Source organism: Ranitomeya variabilis, chromosome 1, assembly GCF_051348905.1.
Source record: "Ranitomeya variabilis isolate aRanVar5 chromosome 1, aRanVar5.hap1, whole genome shotgun sequence".
Lineage (NCBI taxonomy): Eukaryota > Metazoa > Chordata > Amphibia > Anura > Dendrobatidae > Ranitomeya > Ranitomeya variabilis.
The window spans coordinates 641,427,998-641,443,239 of NC_135232.1; the positions used below are offsets into that span (position 1 = coordinate 641,427,998).

General features: G+C 45.3%; 1 protein-coding gene across 1 annotated transcript in view; it reads left to right on the forward strand.

Annotated features, from left to right (window-relative positions):
- Positions 1-2,078: 2,078 nt before the first annotated feature.
- VPS39 (VPS39 subunit of HOPS complex) overlaps positions 2,079-15,242 on the forward strand; it is a 134,051-nt gene continuing 120,887 nt past the window's right edge. The window contains exons 1-2 of the mRNA XM_077261229.1: positions 2,079-2,522; positions 9,671-9,736. Coding sequence (XP_077117344.1) covers positions 2,450-2,522; positions 9,671-9,736 — 139 coding nt within the window. The 5' untranslated portion in view covers positions 2,079-2,449. The remainder of the gene's footprint in view (positions 2,523-9,670; positions 9,737-15,242) is intronic.

Below are 15,242 nucleotides of genomic sequence, written 5' to 3' on the forward strand. Positions count from 1 at the left end.
GGTTATCAGCGTACTCGGGACAAATTGAACAACAACTTCTGGGGTCCAAGTTCTCTTGTTATCCTTGGGAAAATAAAAATTTGGGGGGCTAAAAATCATTTTTGTGGGAAAAAAAAGATGTTTTATTTTCACGGCTCTGCGTTATAAACTGTAGTGAAACACTTGGGGGTTCAAAGTTCTCACAACACATCTAGATAAGTTCCTTGGGAGGTCTAGTTTCCAATATGTTGTCACTTGTGGGGGGTTTGTACTGTTTGGGTACATCAGGGGCTCTGCAAATGCAACGTGACGCCTGCAGACCAATCCATTTAAGTCTGCATTCCAAATGGCGCTCCTTCCCTTCCGAGCTCTGTCATGCGCCCAAACAGTGGTTCCCCCCCACATATGGGGTATCAGCGTACTCAGGACAAATTGGACAACAACTTTTGGGGTCTAATTTATCCTGTTACCCTTGTGAAAATACAAAACTGGGGGCTAAAAAATCATTTTTGAGAAAAAAAAATATATATTTTCACGTCTCTGCGTTATAATCTGTAGTGAAACACTTGGGGGTTCAAAGCTCTCAAAACACATCTAGATAAGTTCCTTAGGGGGTCTACTTTCCAAAATGGTGTCACATGTGGGGGGTTTCAATGTTTAGGCACATCAGGGGCTCTCCAAACGCAACATGGCGTCCCATCTCAATTCCAGTAAATTTTGCATTGAAAAGTCAAATGGCGCTCCTTCCCTTCCAAGCTCTGCCATGCGCCCAAACAATGGTTTACACCCACATATGGGGTATCAGCGTACTCAGGACAAATTGCACAACATTTTTTGGGATCCAATTTCTTCTCTTACCCTTGGGAAAATAAAAAATTGGGGGCGAAAAGATCATTTTTGTGAAAAAATATGATTTTTTATTTTTACGGCTCTGCATTATAAACTTCTGTGAAGCACTTGGTGGGTCAAAGTGCTCACCACACATCTAGATAAGTTCCTTAGGGGGTCTACTTTCCAAAATGGTGTCACTTGTAGGGGGTTTCAGTGTTTAGGCACATCAGGGGCTCTCCAAACACAACATGGCGTCCCATCTCAATTCCAGTCAATTTTGCATTGAAAAGTCAAATGGCGCTCCTTCCCTTCCAAGCTCTGCCATGCTCCCAAACAGTGGTTTACCCCCACATATGGGGTATCAGCGTACTCAGGACAAATTGTACAACAACTTTTGGGGTCCAATTTCTTCTCTTACCCTTGGTAAAATAAAACAAATTGGAGCTGAAATAAATTTTGTGTGAAAAAAAGTTAAATGTTCATTTTTATTTAAACATTCCAAAAATTCCTGTGAAACACCTTAAGGGTTAATAAACTTCTTGAATGTGGTTTTGAGCACCTTGAGGGGTGCAGTTTTTAGAATGGTGTCACACTTGGGTATTTTCTATCATATAGACCCCTCAAAATGACTTCAAATGAGATGTGGTCCCTAAAAAAAATAATGGTGTTGTGAAAATGAGAAATTGCTGGTCAAATTTTAACCCTTATAACTCCCTAACAAAAAAAAATTTTGGTTCCAAAATTGTGCTGATGTAAAGTAGACATGTGGAAAATGTTACTTATTAAGCATTTTGTGTGACATATGTCTGTGATTTAAGGGCATAAAAATTCAAAGTTGGAAAATTGCGAAATTTTCAAAATTTTCGCCAAATTTCCGGTTTTTTTCACAAATAAACGCAAGTTATATAGAATAAATTTTACCACTAACATGAAGTACAATATGTCACGAGAAAACAATGTCAGAATCGCCAAGATCCGTTGAAGCATTCCAGAGTTATAACCTCATAAAGGAACAGTGGTCAGAATTGTAAAAATTGGCCCGGTCATTAACGTGCAAACCACCCTTGGGGCTTAAGGGGTTAAAATTGTCAGCCCCGCATGTAAAAAATAAGCCCTCATCCAGCCTCAGAGCGTGAAAAATGCAGACGCTACGGGTCTCTGAGAATTACGCAATTTTACGCATGCACATAACCCTAGTATATTTTACTTTCCGTCATACATGACTTTTCTGGCTCTAACACTAGCAGCACCATGGGATCACATGGCCCAGGACTGAGGCTTTACACTTCACCCTTTACCCCTGCTGTGTGGAGGCCACTATGGCCGGACGTCCCTGCACGGAGCCGCTCTATGCTGTAGCCGGACGTCCCTCGGAGGGAGCTGCTCAGTGCAGGCTGTTCTGAAGCCGGCGCTGCACACGCCGCGCTGTTGTTACATCACGTGGTGAGGGCGTGGCCTCCTATACTGAGGCTCCAGCACGGGGCGTGGCCTAATACCAGGAAGTGCCGGCAGTCAGCTTCAGCAGCCGCCGCACCGGACGGGCCTTCTCGCCGGGCTGTGGACGGTTTCTCTGCCTTTAGTGTCTGTCTACGTTGCCGGAGAGGCCGCAGTCTGGCGGGTGTATCAGGACGCTGCAGCCATGCATGACGCGTTTGAACAGGTGTTGATCTTGGAGAAACTGCCTCTGCAGATAGAGTGTGTGGCAGCCTGGGGTAAGTGCTGGCAATGGGGGTCTGACAACCTGAGAGAAGTGCTGGCAATGGGGGTCTGACAACCTGAGAGAAGTGCTGGCAATGGGGGTCTGACAACCTGAGAGAAGTGCTGGCAATGGGGGTCTGACAACCTGAGAGAAGTGCTGGCAATGACTGCCTGACAACCTGATATACAGTGCCTTGCGAAAGTATTCGGCTCCCTGGAACTTTTCAACCTTTTCCTACATATCATGCTTTAACCCCTTTCTGACATTAGACGTACTATCCCGTCGAGGTGGGGTGGGCCCGTATGCCCACCGACGGGATAGTACGTCATAGCGATTGGCCACGCTGACGGGGGGAGCGCGGCCGGGTGTCAGCTGACTATTGCAGCTGACATCCGGCACAATGTGCCAGGACCTGTCATGGACCGCCCCAACACATTAACCCCCAGCACACTGCGATCAAACATGATTTCAGTGTTCCGGCGGTATAGGGAAGCATCGCGCAGGGAGGGGGCTCCCTGCGGGCTTCCCTGAGACCCTTGGAGCAACGCAATGTGATCGCTTTGCTCCGAGGGTCTCCTACCTTCTTCTCCCTACAGGCCCCGGATCCAAAATGGCCGCGGGGCTGCATCCGGGTCCTGCAGGGAGGTGGCTTACCAGCGCCTGCTCAGAGCAAGCGCTGGTAAGCCTGCAGCCCTGCATGTCAGATTGCTGATCTGACACAGTGCTCTGCAAAGGGTCAGATCAGCGATCTTACACTATAACATGATGACCCCCCCGGGGCAATGTTACAGTGTAAAAAAAAAAAAATGTTCCCTTAAATAAATTTCTTTGTCTAAATAAAAGAAAACAATAAAAGTACACATATTTAGTATCGCCGCGTCCGTAATGACCTGTCCTATAAAACTGTCCCACTAGTTAACCCCTTCAGTGAACACCGTGAAATAACCATGGTACCGCTGAAAACGTCATATTGTCCTGCAAAAAACGAGTTGCCATACAGCATCATCAGCGAAAAAATAAAAGTTATAGTCTTCAGAATAAAGCGGTGCAAAAATAATTATTTTTTCTATAAAATAGTTTTTATCGTATAAAAGCGCCAAAACATAAAAAAATGATATAAATGAGGTATCGCTGTAATCGTACTGACCCGAAAAATAATACTGCTTTATTAATTTTACCAAACGTTGAACGGTATAAACGCCCCCCAAAAAGAAATTCATGAATAGCTGGTTTTTGGTCATTCTGCCTCACAAAAATCAGAATAAAAAGCGATCAAAAAAATGTCACGTGCCCGAAAATGTTACCAATAAAAACGTCAACTCGTCCCGCAAAAAACAAGGCCTCACATGACTCTGTGGACCAAAATATGGAAAAATTATAGCTCTCAAAATGTGGTAACGCAAAAAATATTTTTTGCAATAAAAAGCGTCTTTTAGTGTGTGACGGCTGCCAATCATAAATCCGCTAGAAAACCCGCAATAAAAGTAAATCAAACCCCCCTTCATCACCCCCTTAGTTAGGGAAAAATTAAAAAATTTAAAAAATGTATTTATTTCCATTTTCCGGCTGGGGTTAGGGTTTGGATTACATTTACGGTTGGGATTAGGGTTGGGGGTGTGTCAGGGTTAGGGTTATGGTTCGGATTAGGGTTGGGGGGGTGTCAGGGTTAGGGTTATGGTTGGGATTAGGGTTAGGGGTGTGGTTAGGGTTGGGATTAGGGTCAGGGGTGTGTTGGGGTTAGGGGTGTGTTTGGGATTAGGGTTAGGGGTGTGTCTGCGTTAGGGTTTCAGTTAGAATTGGGGGTTTCCACTGTTTAGGCACATCAGGGGCTCTCCAAACGCAACATGGCGTCCCATCTCAATTCCAGTCAATTTTGCATTGAAAAGTCGAACGGCGCTCTTTCCTTTCCGAGCTCTGCCATGCACCCAAACAGTGGTTTACCCCCACATGTGGGGGTATCGGCGTACTCAGGACAAATTGGACAACAACTTTTGGGGTCCAATTTCTTCTTACCCTTCGGAAAATAAAAAAAAATTGGGGGGGAAAAGATCATTTTTGTGAAAAAATATGATTTTTTATTTTTACCGCTCTGCATTATAAACTTCTGTGAAGCACTTGGTGGGTCTAAGTGCTCACCACACACCTAGATAAGTTCCTTAGGGGGTCTACTTTCCAAAATGGTGTCACTTGTGGGGGATTTCAATGTTTAGGCACATCAGGGGCTTTCCAAACGCAACATGGCGTCCCATCTCAATTCCAGCCAATTTTGCATTGAAAAGTCAAATGGCGCTCCTTCCCTTCCGAGCTCTGCCATGCGCCCAAACAGTGGTTTACCCCCACATATGGGGTATCAGCGTACTCAGGACAAATTGCAAAACAACTTTTGGGGTCCATTTTCTCCTGTTACCCTTGGTGAAATAAAACAAATTGGAGCTGAAGTAAATTTTTGGTGAAAAAAAGTTAAATGTTCATTTTTTTTTTTTTAAACATTCCAAAAATTCCTGTGAAGCACCTGAAGGGTTAATAAACTTCTTTAATGTGGTTTTGAGCACCTCGAGGGGTGCAGTTTTTAGAATGATGTCACACTTGCTTATTTTCTATCATATAGACTCCTCAAAATGACTTCAAAGGTGATGTGGTCCCTAAAAAAAAAAAAATAAATGGTGGTGTAAAAATGAGAAATTGCTGGTCAACTTTTAACCCTTAACTCCCTAACAAAAAAAAATTTTGGCTTCAAAATTGTGCTGATGTAAAGTAGACATGTGGGAAATGTTACTTAAGTATTTTGTGTGACATATCTCTGTGATTTAAGGGCATAAAAATTCAAATTTGGAAAATGGCAAAATTTTCGCCAGATTTCCGTTTTTTTCACAAATAAACGCAGGTAATACCAAAGAATTTTTTTTACCACTATTATGAAGTACAATATATCACGAGAAAACATTGTCAGAATCATCAGGATCCGTTGAAGCGTTCCAGAGTTATAACCTCATAAAGGGACAGTGGTCAGAATTGTAAAAATTGGCCCGGTCATTAACGTGCAAACCACCCGTGGGGGTAAAGGGGTTAAACATAAAGATACCAAATGTAAATTTTTGGTGAAGAATCAACAAGTGGAACACAATTGTGAAGTTGAACGAAATGTATTGGTTATTTTACATTTTTGGGGAAATTCAAAAACTGAAAACTGGGGCGTGCAATATTATTCGGCCCCTTTAGGGTATGTGCACACGATGCGGAAAATGCTGCGGATCCGCCACGTTTCCGCAGCTGCGTGTCCACAGCAGTTTCCCATGAGTTTACATTACAATGTAAACCTATGGGAAACAAAAAACGCTGTGCACATGCTGCGGAAAAAAACGCGCAGAAGCGCAGCGGTTTACATTCTGCAGCATGTCACTTTCTGCGGATTCCTCAGCGGTTTTACAGCTGCTCCTATAGAAAACCGCAGTTGTAAAACCGCAGTGAAATTCGCAGAAAAACCATGGTAAATCCGCGATAAATCTGCAGCAAAAACGCAGTTTTTTTGCCCTGCAGATTTATCAAATCTGCTGCGGAAAAATCCGCAGTGGACCATTATACGTGTACACATAGCCTCACTTTCAGTGCAGCAAACTCACTCCAGAAGTTCATTGTGGATCTCTGAATGATCCAATGTTGTCCTAAATGCCTAATGATGGTAAATATAATCCACCTGTGTGTAATCAAGTCTCCGTATAGATTCACCTGCTCTGTGATAGTCTCAGGGTTCTGTTTGAAGCACAGAGAGCATCATGAAGTCCAAGGAACACAACAGGCAGGTCCGTGATACTGTTGTGGAGAAGTTTAAAGCCGGATTTGGATACAAAATGATTTCCAAAACGTTAAACATCCCAAGGAGCACTGTGCAAGCGATCATATTGAAATGGAAGGAGTATCATACCACTGCAAATCTACCAAGACCCGGCTGTGTCTCTAATCTTTCATCTCAAACAAGGAGAAGACTGATCAGAGAAGCAGCCGAGAGGCCCATGATCACTCTGGATGAACTGCAGAGACCTACAGCTGAGGTGGGACAGTCTGTCCATAGGACAACAATCAGTCGTACACTGCACAAATCTGGCCTTTATGGAAGAGTGGCAAGAAGAAAGCCATTTCTCAACGATATCCATAAAAAGTGCTGTTTAAAGTTTGCAACAAGCCACCTGGGAGACACACTAAACATGAGGAAGAAGGTGCTCTGGTCAGATGAAACCAAAATCGAACTTTTTGGCAACAATGCCAAATGATATGTTTGGCGTAAAGGCAACACAGCTCATCACCCTGAACTCACCATCCCCACTGTCAAACATGGTGGTGGCAGTGTCATGGTTTGGGCCTGCTTTTCTTCAGCAGGGACAGGGAAGATGGTTAAAATCGATGGGAAGATGGATGGAGCCAAATACAGGACCATTCTTGAAGAAAACCTGTTACATAAAGCAAAATCTACAATGGAATGGTTCACAAATAAACGTATCCAGGTGTTAGAATGGCCAAGTCAAAGTCCAGACCTCAATCCAATCGAGAATCTGTGGAAAGAATTGAAAATTGCTCTTCACTTAACGATCTCCATCAAACCTCATTGAGTTCTCGCTGTTTGCCAAGGAAAAATGGGCAAGAATGTCAGTCTCTCGATGGACAAAGCTGATAGAGACATACCCCAAGCGACTTGCAGCTGTAATCGCAGCAAAAGGTGGCGCAACAGAGTATTAACTAAAGGGGCCGAATAATATTGCACGCCCCAGTTTTCAGTTTTTTCGTTTTGAAAAACTTTTCGTTCAACTTCACAATTGTTTTGCACTTGTTGTTGATTCTTCACCAAAAATTTACATTTGGTATCTTTGTTTGAAGCATGATATGTGGGAAAAGGTTGAAAAGTTCCAGGAAGCTGAATACTTTCGCAAGACACTGGAAGTGCTGGCAATGGGGAGGACTGATGGCCGGCCCCGGGAGAGCGCTGGCAATGGGGGTCTTTCAGCCAGGGGTGAGCACTGGCAATGGGGGTCTTTCAGCCAGGGGTGAGCACTGGCAATGGGGGTCTTTCAGCCAGGGGTGAGCGCTGGCATTGGGGGTCTTTCAGCCAGGGGTGAGCGCTGGCAGTAGGGGTCTGACAGCCAGGAATGAGCACTGGTAATGGGGGTCTGACAGCCAGGAGTGAGCGCTGGTAATAGGGGGCCTGAGAGCCCCAGGAGAATGCTGGCAATGGGGGATCTGACAGCCAGGGGTCAGTGCTGGCAATGGGGGGGTCTGACAGCCAGGGGTCAGTGCTGGCAATGGGGGGGTCTGACAGCCAGGGGTGAGCGCTGGCGATAGGGGTCTGACAGCCAGGAGTGAGCACTGGTAATGGACGGGTCTGAGAGCCAGGGGTGAGTGCTGGCAATAAGGGTCTGACAGGGGTGAGCGCTGGTAGTGGGGGGGGGGGGTGACAGCCAGGGGTGAGCGCTGATAATGGGGGGTCTGATAGCCATGAGCGAGCGCTGTTAATGGGGGGGTCTGAGAGCCCCAGGAGAATGCTTGCAATGGGGGGTCTGACAGCCAGGGGTGAGCGCTTGCAATGGGGGGTCTGACAGGGGTGAGTGCTGGCAATAAGGGTCTGACAGCCAGGGGTGAGTGATGGCAATAAGGGTCTGACAGCCAGGGGTAAGCGCTGACAATAAGGGTCTGACAGCCAGAGGTGAGCGCTGGTAATGGGGGGTCTGACAGCCAGGAGTAAGCGCTGGTAATGAGGGGGGTCTGACAGCCAGGGGTGAGTGTTTGCGCAAGGCTTAAGGCTGCGTTCACATTACCGCTATGCACATCCATGTATTTTTTTTCGAGTTTCTTTGAATCAAGCGCACAACCATTGTTATCCTTGCTCCGCTCCCTGCTGTTCTTGGCACGTCCCGTTCTCTTCTGTTTTTCTGACCAGTCTCTGCCGTTAGTCTGTAGGGATCCACATAAAACAGATGAGGTACTGAAGCCAGAGTTTGTACTCCCGAGTTCATCCATGTTTCATTTCCATTTTTAACTGATCCATTACAAAGAGTTAATGTTTAAAAAAAAAAAAAAAGTTCAAACAGTTTAAAATTGGAGCGGAAAAAAAATCAGATGTGAAACGAATGACACGAGAGAAAACGTATGTGTGAATGTAGCCTTGCAAGCAGCAGAATGAATACTGTGCTGGTAGGAGGCTGCTGTAGTCATTAGCCCAGCGCTCCTCTGCCTGCCGCCGATATTTGACCACAGGTAATGTGCAGCAGAAACATTATAACTACTTTTATTTCTGTGCTTCTGCCGACTATCAAAACAGCACTTTTTTCCTGGTGTTCAGCCAAATTGCCTAGTTGTTACCCTATTGCCAGGGTTTTGCTACCTGATCTGATAGTGGCATGATGTAGGGGCAGAGACCCTGATTCCAGTGATGTCACTTACTGGGCTGCTTGCTGCAGTTTTGATAACAACACTGTTTTTATCAGCATCAGATTATCACTAGAGGGCTCATTCCATGGTAACTTGCCTTACATTCACAAGCCAAAAACTGGCTACAGACTGTTCTTTGAAGGCAGGCACAAAAAGGAGTGTATGTATATTGTACATTAAACTATTCTCAATAGATTTCAACACAGTTTAATTTTTCAAAAATAAAATTAAATACAAAATACAGTGTTATTACTTGGTAACTTACATTACAAAAAAAAGGAAAGGCAATTGTCCTTCATGAGTTATGCGTTACAATATGTTTCCATCCATTGGATTAAACTTATTGTAAGGTAAGTTACCATCATCTTTGTAACGTAAGTTACTATATTGTGTTGTAAGGTAAGCTACCATGGAATGACCAAGTGGACTAATCCTGCGCTCACCACTCATTGGTAGATTTCTGCCTATGCAGTGTACATAGGAAGCTACCAATTAGTGGTGTGTGGATGGGGTCATACAAGACTCTGCATTCAGAGAACTTCAAGATCTGCAGAAGATAAATCAGTGATTTTTATCAAAGCTACAGTGAGCAAACCAGAAAGTGACACGTCGCTAGAATCAGGGTCTCTGCACCTACATCATGCTGCTCTCAGATGGGGTAGCAAAAACCTGGACAGATTCACCTGTGTTTGTATCAGTACATGTTCCTAAATGAATGGTAACAATATCGTGCTCACTTTTCAGAGGACTGTCTTCTCGTTGGCACCAAACAGGGACATTTGCTACTGTACAGGGTCAAGAAAGAGCAAGGTGAGTCATCTGTACAGAATCTGTCCATAGTAAAGTGGTGCAATTTTACTTTAGGGATGTCCTCTCGGGACTGATGCGCTGGTGACTTTCTGGAACCTCAAAAACATCAAATTGTGCATTTTTGTTGTAGATCTAGTGACAGCTTTGTAGCGGATTTTACCATAAGCATTACAAAGGGTGAAAATATGCACCATACATGAGCATGTAATAGAGGCTAGGCATAAAATCGCTGCCTCATGTCTGAATCACATTAACAAGACCTCAATAAACACACTGCCATCTCTATTATTTGCTGGAACCAGTCTGGTTGGTGATCACTAGAAGACTGGCATTCGGTAAATAAGAATCTGTGGTCGGGGAAGTGTGGTGATCTATCTTTGTACCGTGTTTCATTTCGTATATTAACGCACTGTGAATTGAAAATCTACTGCAGATTTTCCAAAGACCGTTACACAGTAAAAAATCCACAGCATATCCATCCCATGTTCATGACCTATCAAAGAAACTACCATACGTGTTTTTGTTTTTTTTAATAACAAAACAAAAAACAAACCTATTTCATGGAGACAGGCCAGGTTATAGTTTAAGAAGTTTTAACTGTTTGTCAAATTTGATTCCCGCATAATGTTAAGGCATCTTTATCTACTGCACCGACAGAATCGCAGAGGGATGCAAGTATTGACCTAAAAAACTGTTAAAAAAATAAACATCTGAGAGCAAATAATTTACCCATTAAATATTGTACAGAATCTGATATTTGGTCAAATTTGGATCCCTTAGACCTGATGGGGCTGTTATACTTTTGAGGGTCCAAACAATTGTATGTTCACATTGCAGAAGTTGGAATGCAGATCTTTGTGGGGTATTACCATCTTATTAGTCCTAAAGATGTGGCATTGCTATCACTCACTGGTTCCACCGTACAGATGATGTATCCCAGTAACGATAAATCTCATACACCTCTGGTGTGGCTCACTTTCTCCCAAGCTGATGGATATTTGATTTGCCTGCCCTCTCTGCATTGTCTTGCCTTGGTGTCTAATAACTGTATTATGTTGTCTTGAATATTCTGTGTGGCTGGGTGAGAGGCCTATGACAGTGGGTCTAAGGGGTAAAGATTGATGCTGCGGGGTTTCAGACAAAAAAATACTTTAAAAGTCGCTAGGGAAAGAGTAAGGCTCACGAACGTCAGGCAGCATCTATCAGCTTTCAGGTTACCTTTAATGAGCCTTGTCACATGGTTTCGGACCCAAAGTCATGTCATACCCTATGGGACAAAATCAGACGGCCAATGAACTCAGACGGGGATTGCAAGCAATGCACCGACAGGCCAGCGGCTCTCCCAACCTGAGCATAACTGCTGCTTAGAAGTACATGCTGTCATGTTCTGGTCGTCGGAGCTGTTGGCCCGTCTGAGCATTGGGCTGTGATCCTCATCTAAGTTATGTGACCGTCTGACTCTTCCTGAAGTCTTTGGTTATCCTTGCAGAAAAAAATATTTCTCTGTCGCCCATGACGGCACCACGGAGAGGGGATCCGCCCACCAAGGACAGGAAACCTACAGATAAAAAGGGCGGTACCACTCTCCCGCATCAGTTGGTTTCCTGTCCTTGATGGGAGACCTACAGACTTACCAGAAGGAAGATCGTCGTGGGATTCCGGGGCCAATCAGTCCGACTCAGGCAGCTGGGGTCCCTCTGCCTCGGCTGGTGTGGTCACCCGAAGCGCCACCGCTGGGGCTAGTGGGCCTCTAGGGTGTGCGGGGGAGGTGACATGGAGTTCGCGGTCACCTCCCTAGGTAAGATGCAGCAGCGGCAACATCCAGGGGGGTCCCTCTGTGGTTGCGGGAGGAGCGGCGCGGCTCTCCCTTTGGAAGCGTCAGCCTGCACACTGCATAGCCGACCGGCGTGCAGGGACCGCGCGTTAGGGCAGGCTGCAGGCTGCAAAGAGACCGGGAGCTCCGGTGGGCAGCGGGTCATGTGCGGCACCATCTTGAAACTGCACGTTGGAAAGAGCGATAATGGCACACTCCGCAGACGCCGGCAGACAGCGTTCCTATGCAGGCGCCGGAAGAGGCGCTTCTGCGCAGGCGCATAATTGAATCAAGCGGCGGGAATCGCCGCTGCATAAAAAGAGGCTGCTTCAGTAATCCGTCGGAAAGGAACCGCAGCACGAGCCGCGGCACAGGCCGCAGCGCAAACCGCAGCACTAGCCACAAAAAAAAAAAAATGCCGCAGCAGCGATAAACATACAGGGGGGTCCCTCTGTGGTTACGGGGAGAGTGGCGCTCTCCCCCCTGAAGCGTAAGCCTGCAATCTGCAAAAGCCGGGGCCCCCGGTGTGCAAGGAAAAAAAAAAAAAGCCGCATGATGCCTCTGTGCGTCATATGGCACAGTCTGAATTCCCTATCGGTGTGTCTTTGGGGTGTGGGAGGAGGCCGGAGTGCCCGGTGGAGACCCACGCAAACACGGAGAGAGCATGCGGGCTCTTTGCAGATGTTGTCCTGGGTGGGATTTGAACCTGGGACTCCAGCGCTGCAGTGCTGGCCACTAAGCCACCGTGCTGCCCCATATCATACGGCATCATAATACTTTTATGCATTATATTGAGTGCAACACGTTGCATCATGTTTCCTCTATGCATCGTATTGAGTGCCTCTGTGTGTCATATTGCATCTTAGAGCCTCTATGCATCTTACCGAGTGCCCCTGCGTGTCATGGTGCCTTTTTGGTCTGTGTATCATATTTCTTCTATGCATTATGTCGTGTGTCCCTGTATCATGTCGCATCATAGTGCTTCTATGCATTATATTACATGCCTCTACGTATCATATTACATCATGGTGCCTCTATGCCTTATGTTGCGTGCCTCTGTGCATCATGTTGTGGCATGATGCCTCTATGCATCTTACTGAGTGCATCTGTGCATCATGGTGCCTATGCATTATATGGCATGTCTCTGTGTATCATATTGCATCATAGTGCTTTTATGCATTATATTGCATGCCTCTATGTATCATGTTGCATCATAGTACCTCTAGGCATCGTATTGAGTGCCTCTGCGCGTTGTATTGCATCATGGTGCCTCTATGCATCGTACTGAGTGCCTCTGGGTGTCATATTGTATCATAGTGCATCTATGCATCATACTGAGTGCCTCTGTGCTTCATATTGCATTATTGTGCCTCTACGTATCATATTGAGAGCCTCTGTGCATCATGTTGCATCGTAGTGCCTTTATGCATCATATTGAGTGCATCATGTTGCATCATAGTGCCTTTATGCATCATATTGAGTGCATCTGTGCTTCATATTGCATCAGTGCCTCTATGCATCATATTGAGTACCTCTGCTTCATATTGCATCATTGTGCTTTTATGCATCATATTGAAGGCCTCTGTGCATCATGTTGCATCTTAGTGCCTCTATGCATCATATCGAGTGCCTCGGTGTATCATATTGCATCATAGTGCCTCTGTGCTTCATGTTGTATTATAGTGTTTCATATTGCCTCTGTGCATCATAGTTCACAGTGCCTCTGTGCATCATGTTGCATCGTATTGCATAATGTCGCATCTTAGTGCTTCATATTGCCTTTATGCATTGTATTGCATTATATTGCATTGTGGTGCTTCATTGTGCTTTTTTGCTTCACATTGCATCAATAGCTCCTCCATGCATCAAAATGTGTGCTTACGGGCATCTTATTGCTTCAGTGCCCCTGTGCCTCAGGGGGTATCATTAGTATCATAGTACCTCTGTGCTTCCTAGTACTTCGGGCTTGGTGTTTTCTTTTTTGGCTCTGGGTTAGACCTTCTGATTTAGGTTATGCAGCCATGCACAAGGTATATCGTGGGTCTACCATTTCACATTTTTGTCTTGGGCCCCAACTCTGGCTTATAGAGTCCTAGTGGTTTTTGTACCCAGTTCCAACTTCTGTTGATTCATTCTTTACAACAGGGCTTAGCTGAGCTTTGCTTGAATTGGCTGAGTAAATTAGCAGTTCTTCCGTATGGAACAGTTTTTCTCAACCTATAAAGCGACATACTACTGTCCTGGGAGCAGAAAATACCAAGAGGTGGAAGGAAAAAATCCTTACCAATTCCACATGTGACAATCAGGCTGGTTTCCTTGATTAACATCCAGTAGACAGATTCTCGTCCCATAAGTCTATTGTACTATGGTTACCAGGGACGGCATGTCTGCCTTTGGCACCTTGTGGCGAATCAGCACCTCTCTGGTGGGAAGAATCCTGTTTTTCTCTAGCCATAGAGTATGGCTACTCCCTCCATGGCTGATAACACTGACAAGCTTGCCTTTTAGGATATGTATATGTGTGTAATGTCAGTAAAATAGGAGTGATGATACACGTTTCCCTTTCAGCGTTTCTAATGAGGCCAACTCTGGTAATGTTAGGAAATATTACCTGCCGGATTGTGTATTCCTTAGTTGCAATAATATCCAACCCTTGTTTGGAGTTTAGACACCTAAGGATTCGGAATAGACGTGATCTCCTGGATGAGTAATGTGTGTACATCCTAATGCTCTGCCATTATCCGTGTACTAACTGTTATTGGTTTGATCTTCCTGCAGTCCAGGACTGGAGGCTAGTGGCACGCGCGGGGTGAGAGCGTGCCCTTATGACGCAAGCAGACGCCGCGGTGCATGACTGGGTAATCCAGTCTGAACAGGCACATGTTGCTTCTCCAAGTCCCCTCCTCGTGGAAATATAGAGCAGGTGGTCGGGGGCCGGTACTCTGAGCCCTAATATGTGGAAATGGTCAAAAGGCTGGTCACCCAGACTTCTCTGGTGCATCTCCTCAGAATATTAGCCATAATATTGATTGTGAATGTTTCCAGGAGTGGAGTAGACCATATAGGAACCACCAAACTGCTGGGGGGGGAAACCTGGAGGAACTTCCTTTCAGGTTCCAAGTTAGAAGAGGGAGTTTCCAATAACAGCTGTCTTAGAGTTTCTGCGAGGAATTGGAACAGGGGCTAGCCACAAATACTTTAAAAGTACAAGTCTTGGCTTTAAGGGCCCTGTACAATTACGACCCGGCTGGGTATCGGGGATATCCAGGTTCATCAAAGCGTTGGCCAGGTCTAGACCCATCCCCTCTCGGTTTACTTTTTGGAATTTAAACTTGGATCTTATATCCCTATCCAAACCTCCTTTTGAGCCCCGGTCAGAGGCTTCTCTGGGAATCAGTCCCTTAAAACATCACTTTATGAATCGGTGGGTTCCCAGGTTCATCAGGGCAGCAGGTAGTTCGAGGCCACTTCCAGTAAAAGTTCCCTTCAATGGGATTTATTTTTGGTCCTTAAAACCCTGTCTAAACCGCCCTTCAAACCCTTAGAGGATATCCAATTAAAACTCCTATCCCTCAAAACATCCCTGCTCGTCGCCCTCTCATCTGCTCGTAGAATAAGCGACATACAGGCACTATCTTCTAACCCTCCTCATACACGGTTTTTAGAGGATAGTGTTACTCTCAAAATAGATCC